The 7,290-nt window shown below is 34.9% G+C and overlaps 1 protein-coding gene across 1 annotated transcript; it reads right to left on the bottom strand.

The window, feature by feature from the left end:
* Positions 1-1,579: 1,579 nt before the first annotated feature.
* RFC3 (Translation elongation factor EF1B/ribosomal protein S6 family protein) lies at positions 1,580-6,109 on the bottom strand. Its single transcript, XM_028244890.2, has 5 exons — positions 4,216-6,109; positions 3,384-3,438; positions 3,220-3,276; positions 2,948-3,025; positions 1,580-2,142 (listed from the first exon to the last, which is right to left on the bottom strand). The coding sequence occupies exons 1-5, from the start codon at positions 4,516-4,518 to the stop codon at positions 1,640-1,642; spliced, it is 996 nt and encodes a 331-aa protein (XP_028100691.1). The 5' UTR covers positions 4,519-6,109; the 3' UTR covers positions 1,580-1,639.
* Between the last annotated feature and the right edge of the window lie 1,181 nt (positions 6,110-7,290).

Genomic DNA, 7,290 nt, shown 5'->3' with positions numbered 1-7,290 from the left:
ATGTTTGGAAATTTTTTCCAATAACGTTTTTGCTTATATTATATAAATTTTTTAATATAGATACATACAAATTTTAAAATTAAGGTTATTTTTTTAAAAGAATATGAGTTAAAAAAAAATTCAAATATTGCTTTTGTTTTTTGGAATTTTGAAAAGTTAAAATATTGGACTTAACTGCTATACATATAGAATGTAAAAAAAATTCAAATTTGGTGCATTCATGGTATTAATTATACTTAATAAAGTAAAATAAAATTTAAAAATCTCAATTAAAAATTAAAATAAATTTATGTAATTTTTATTGATGTTCTATTTATTTAATTTTTTAAAAGTTTTAGTCAAAAAATAAAATAAAATAAAATTTATAATTCAGATTTAGTATTCCTATTATTTAGTAAACAATTCAAAGGGGAAAAATAGTTTTTTGAATATTTATCTTTCTTCTCAATATCCAAATAAATATAAGATTCAATAGAATAGTTATTTCTTGACATCTAATCCTATGACTAAACAAATATGAAATATACCTCCTTTCCAATCAAATAATCAAAGGACTATATATCCTAGAATTAACAATTCGATGAATTACAATCCCTCCTTATTCCGTCCATACAAACAAACACTTATTAGAGAAAGGCACATGTGTGGCTTATTACTGTCTCACTAACTTTTTATAGTCAAAAGATTATCCGTTTCAAAATTTTTATCTCTTTGCCCCCAATACGCTTCCAATTGTATAAATATGATGAAAAATCATAAAATAAAGAGTGCAAAATAATGGAGAAGAATAAATTTCGGGGATGGAGGATCCGGTGCTTCTGTTACATGTGCAAGTTGGCCACATTCAAGTGAGGTTATGTTGATGAACCACTTATATAATGTATCATCAACCCTTAATTCTAAATTCTCTCTCAGCTTGGATGTCATTATTTTAATGCTTTTGAAGCCAGTGATAATTCAGATTTCTAGGCTCATTTCCTTGCATATTTTCTCTCACACCGTTTGAATCTACTGATAATCCTGAATTTATAAGCTCATTCCCTTTGCATTGTGCCTGTTACAAAGTTGGAACCAACCATTGATGTGATCCATGTATGATGTGATATAAATAAATTGTTTATATAGGATTTGATTTATTTTTATCACGTTCTACAATTTTAAAAATATTATACACACTTGTAAATCTTACCCACTAGATGCAAACAAGTGTTCTAAGTGAGTCCCAACATCTTTTATCTAGCAAGTAAGAAATGTAAATATATATAGACCAAGTGGTTATCCTGGTAGATGAGACACTTTCTTACAGAATGCGATGCCTAAATTTGAGTCTTATCTTGCAATGCAACTTCTCTTTCCCTATTTCCCCCCTACCAATTGTAAAAAATAAATAAATGTTGATATGTAGTATTACTCAAACAATAATGATTAATGAAGCCCAACATTTATATGACATGGGCTAGGTGTAGGTCATGATCTCCAAATTCAAGATTCAAGCACAGCTTAAAGGATCATAAACACAATATTGCTGGATCATCAAAGCACACCACTCGAATGCCAAACAAAACATATAAGAGCTCACTTCATCTAACCTGAATTTATTAAAACACAAGTTCAAAACAAATGTAAATACGTAAATTACCTATCGACCAACTTTCTCAGGTCTCAGTTTCATTCTCCCCATGCTAGTTACATCACTTGGTTTACTACTGTTTCTACTTTCCCTTGACTCATCAATATAGTCCTCCACATAAATAATAACATTTTCACTGTCATTGCCATCAATATCTGTCTCGTCCTCATCACCATCACCATCTTCCTCATCGTCATACGCATCATCTATATCATCCTCGTCATTGTCATCTTCCTCGTTGTCGTCATCATCCATGCCAGAACGTATTGTGTGGAACTCGGGAGGTGGAGGACAATCCTCTGTTTCAGCCTCGTCTTTCTTCATCACCAAATGCCGAATGACCCTCTCATCTTTGTCTAGCAAACTCTTAAAATCATTAATCCATTTGGCTTCAAACTCAAAGTTCATCAAAATGTAGTGGGCATTTTTTGCTTTCTTTATCTTGTATGCCAGTCTTCGAAGACCCCAATCACTGAATCTCCATATCCTGCCTTTCTTCTCCTTTATGAAATCTGCCAAAGTACGTTTTTTGAATGTAAGAAACAAAGTTGACAAGTTTTTATAGCATGTTGTATCAGAACATACAGATGAGAATGAGTGCAGTTCAAATGAAAATGCTTAGATGGAAGTATGGTCAGATTAGGATAGATAGAATTAGAAATAAATACTCTTGAAATGATAAGAGTAGCACCAATTAAAGATGATTTAGTCATGTACAATGAAGACATATAGATGCAACAGTAAGGAATAGTGTTATGATCATCATAAATGGAAATGTTAGGGAGAGGAAAAAACCTAAACTGGCATGGGATGCTGTAGTAAAAGGAAAAAGAATTTATTTAATTTAACTGAGCATATATAGTCCTTGACAGTGCAAAATGGAGAAAAAAGATCTATGTAGCCAACCCCACTTTAGTGGGAGACCAGGCGTAGTCTAGTTTGATTTGGTTTGGTTGTATCAGAAAATAGCATTTTAGAACAAATCTATCATAATGTTGTGCTGTAAGAATGAAAAGACAAAAGTCACAACAGACGCACAATGTGATGCGAGTAATCACTAAAAAACCACCAACAAATTGTGCACAAAGCCCTTGGACCTCATCAAGAGGTCAAGGGTTCGAGACTTGCCGCATGCAAGATTCCCCCCTCTCCCAAGTTACGGCCTTCGATGTACCAAAAAATAATTGCAAACATACTACAGCTGCATGCAAAGTTAATACATTTTCAAGAAAGATTTGATGAACGTCTGGCTAGAAACTTACTGTAGTTTGAGCACCAAAATGTTAGGAACAAACAAGAGATCAACTCAAAGCTCACCTTGAACTTTCAAATTCACATCCTCAACCTCTTTCACATGGTCCTCATGAATCATATAAACCACTTCATAATGGCGCACTGTGAATATAAAGGCAACAATTTATATCAAAATGAAGCTATCTATAAAAATTAAAATTAAAAAAAAGTAGGAAAATAGAAAGAATAAAATTCCAAATTTTAGTTTCTTTGTGGTTAGCTACAAAACCAAAAAGAAAGAATAGGCATTGTCAAACACAGGAAACAAAGAAAAAATGACAAGGAAACGTGCTTACTTCGTTCGACATTCAAATCACTTTCCAGCTGAAGATTTAGTTGCTCAAAAAGCTCTTCTGCAAGTCAAGAACAAAATCAATCACCGTAAATTGTGTGTCTAATGAAGAGTCTTCTTCGGGAAAGAAGCAAACGACTAAAAGGAATCAAGATCATAATCACTTACGTTCTTCAACATCAGCAAACTCAGGGAGAAGTGTACCATCTTCCTGAACTTTCTTCTGAAAGGCAGAACCAAATTGAGTGACACCTAGTAGCCAAAACTCAAGATAGGGCACCCAATTTTAAGTTTAAAATGACCCAAAAGGATGGATGAAATCCTAGCCTCTCAAAATTCAATTGGATTCTAAATGCGAACATGACATAAATAAAAAATTCTGCACAAATTATGAACACAAGACAAAACTTTAAAAAAAAAAAAATCCCACATGTAATTCCATATATACATAACACACCCATACTTATATATACATAACTAGATATATAGGTACACACACACAGACTTATATATTCTCTATCCTAAAGTTCACATTTCTACACGGGAGAAGCTTAATTTCACTTATCCAAGGAAAATAAAAAATGGGTGAAGCTCAAGAAGCTCAATTTCACACCATTCCTTCTAAAGTGCTTGTCTACAAACATACACACAGTGATAGCATAGGGATTTGCTAGTGTTTTTCAGTCCTCCAAACTGTTCTTTAAATTGTTTTCAACACGGGCGAAGCTTAATTTTACTTATCCAAGAAAGAAAGGAAAAAAAAAAAAAAAGGGGTGAAACTCAATTTCACACAATTCCTCCTAAAGTTCTTGTCTATAAACAAACACACACACACTGATAGTTTAGGGTTTTGCTAGTGTTTTTCAGCCCTCTAAACTGTTCTTCAAATTGCATATCAGCAACTAAACATCGAATTCAATGGCAGCAAACTATACACAAAAACTCCAAACTAATACTCACAAAAAAGAAGAAAATGTAAAGATGGGTATCAAAAGATGACCTCTTTGAGCAACACAGCTTCAGGGAAAGGGCCAGTGGCTTCGTCAGATTTGGGTACGAAGCTATGAGAGTCGACCTTCTTCTTTTTATCCTTCTTGGCAGCCACAATCACCGATTTTCTGAGCCTCGTAGACACTCTCTGAGAAGAAAATGGGGATAAAGACGAGTACCCATTTGCAAAAACCAAGCAACGGTTTGGGTTTCGAGTAAACTTAATACAGCTGCTACTTCTGATACTCAATTTTCGGACTTCTGCAGAGAGACCATTAGAGATTGCAGGGGATGGCCATCCCAGTGTTTCCATTTCAAGTTGAGAGAGAGAGAGAGAGAGAGAGAGAGAGAGAGAGAGAGACTGTGGAGGACTGACTGACGATGGAGAAGCGAGAAGGGAGGTTTTATGAATAGTTAACAAAAAAAAATAAAAATTGATGTAATTCGTCGGGTCGTCCGGGCCGGGCCGATTATATTTTAAGAAATATTAAAATATTTATGATTGTATTTAATCACGTGTTATATTTTTTAAATAAATATACTGATATTATTATCAATTGAAGAATTTTGTGTATAAATTTAAAGATTTCTTAAATGATAAATTATTCTAACACCCATTGAGGTTTGTCTTTAATACAAGTACTATTCACGTTTTGGAAATTACAATTTCCTGTCTAAGGTTTAAACTTCTATTATAATTTAATTTTTCATTAGTCAACCGTTAAGTCAATTAACAGAAAAAATTAATATAATCTACTTTTGTTTGCATATATAAAATTGACAAACCATTTATTGTTTAAGAAAATTTTATATGTATTGAAAATAGGCTATTTTAGTAACTTTTTGATTTTTTGATTAAAATATGAGGTAAAAAAATTTGTAAGTTTGGAATGACTTTTTGAATTTTTACAAAAAGATATGCAAAAAGTAGAGAGAAAATAAAAATTTTAACTTTTTGATATATATTATAGACTTTTTGATTTTTTTTAGTAAATTTTAGACAAACTATTACTTCCCAAACAAAGCATCAATCATGGTCTTTTGTGACGCCCCAAAAGTCGGGATAATATATTAACCATTAAATACAGGGTTTATCTAAGGTTACAAGAGTAGGAAACGTTACTAATGAATCCTTTGGATAATAACCAAGCAAGATTCCAGGAAGGTCAGAACAGTCAAAATAGCCTCCCTTCAAAGTCCAACTACCTTAGATAGCAAAGCTATCTTTTTTACAGATCTTGACAAGGTATTAACACAAGGCATACATGAGTTGACGGGGTATAAGGATATGTTACAAATGTTATATATATACAAATTACAAATCATGTCTTAAATACAACATGAGATCTATCACTTACAATCTCAAAACACGTTTACAAACTAGTTTCTAATCCTCCTAGGGGTAGTCGTACGTCCTCAAATGCTTCAGTTTTGCCTTCGATCAATCTAATAGTCTTCAATACTTGGCATGAAACGCCATGAGCTTTAAATGCCCAGTAAACGCACACATACCCCGTCCATTTTTCCCAATCCAATACACCATCACATTTATAGCAAGCAAGTAGTGAAGCATGATATTCAAGTCAATAACAACAATTTCAATAATAAAGAAAAAGAACATGTCATTCAAATAGATAACAAAAGGTTATAATGTTAGTGGTTAGTATTTTAAAAATTCCCCAAAGAGATTTCATCCTCCCAACCACAAGAATTGGACACCGGCCTATTCGAAACTCCCTATTTTACTGCTTTGTTACAGAACTAACCTCGGATGCCTACCAATGGTTATATACCGTGCAGTGCCAACCGCAGGGCCTCAAAAGGGACAACGAAAAGAAAAAGGTTTTTTATCTCCTGAATCCAACATTATCCTTCCAAAAAAAAGTTTTAGCCTCCTGAATGTCCCATCCGGACCCAACCTTATCTCACCAATCAAACCATCGCAAAGAGTCTGAATACGTCTGTTCCATTCTAGGGTTTACGCGACAACAGCTTGTGCAAGACTTAGCTTTCAATTAGGAAGCATATCCATCAAACCATACATAACACATTATCATCTCTGCGTTATTCAAGTGATCGAAAACCCAATACCACCCCAATTAAGTTTCCCGTTGAGTTAAATGTTTTAAATTAAAGTTAGAACAACTTGACAAGGTAGAAATATCCACATAAGCATAAACATCATCAATTGAAGAAGATAAGGAACTGTGGGGATATATTTTCTGAGTACCAACACGTGGCAAGGTGACGCCGACGTGTCACCCGAGGTGCCACGTGTCCTGGTCATGACGCCGAGGTGATCTCGGCAAGGCCGAGGTTATCTCCGAAGATATCGGAATCTGAGATAAGTGGATAAAGGACAAGAGTCCTAGAATGAAAAGGAAACTCAACCTGGATGAGGGACAAGAGCTCTAGAATGAGAGAAGACTTCAGTTTGTATTAAGATAAGACTCTTAGAGAGTTTATCCTAATCTTACTGGGAGTCCAAGATTAGCAGTAATCCTAAGTCCATAGAAGTTAGGCTTCTATTGGGACTAGGTTTATGTTGGTTATAAAAGAGAGGCACCCCCATGGGTCTAAGGTATGCTTTTTAGGCTCAAGCTTGTGAGTTGAATAATTGATTATCTTTGAGAAATATACTGACTTGATCGTCGGAGTGCCCCCGGGTGGACGAACCACCGCGGGATTCTTATATTTCTGTTGCAGGTTAGTCAGGTGCCATCTATTCTACCAGTGCTCTCCAGCTGGGTTACTAAGCGGGCAGTGTGGTCAGAAAATCACTCACACAATTTGGCGCCGTCTGTGGGAAAGAAAGAAGAATAGATGGCCAATGACGGACAGAAGGATTAGATTTGAGACAACGCTCCTGCTGGAAGTGGGAGACCTATCAACCTCGACGCTGAAGGGGACGACCGCAACACAGAAACTCGTGACCAGAGTCACGGAGTGAAAGACGCCGGCTAGAAAGGTGACGCACCAAAGACAATAGATCGAAGCGGATACTACAACGAAGATAACCTCCAAGTATGGAAGGATAGATACTTGCGGAGGAACGAAGACCCTTCCAAAAGGGATGCAAAGACAT

The sequence above is a fragment of the Camellia sinensis genome, chromosome 7, assembly GCF_055761805.1.
Source record: "Camellia sinensis isolate YWXY chromosome 7, ASM5576180v1, whole genome shotgun sequence".
Lineage (NCBI taxonomy): Eukaryota > Viridiplantae > Streptophyta > Magnoliopsida > Ericales > Theaceae > Camellia > Camellia sinensis.
Note: the sequence above shows the minus strand (reverse complement) of the source record. Positions and strands in the feature narration are given on the sequence as shown.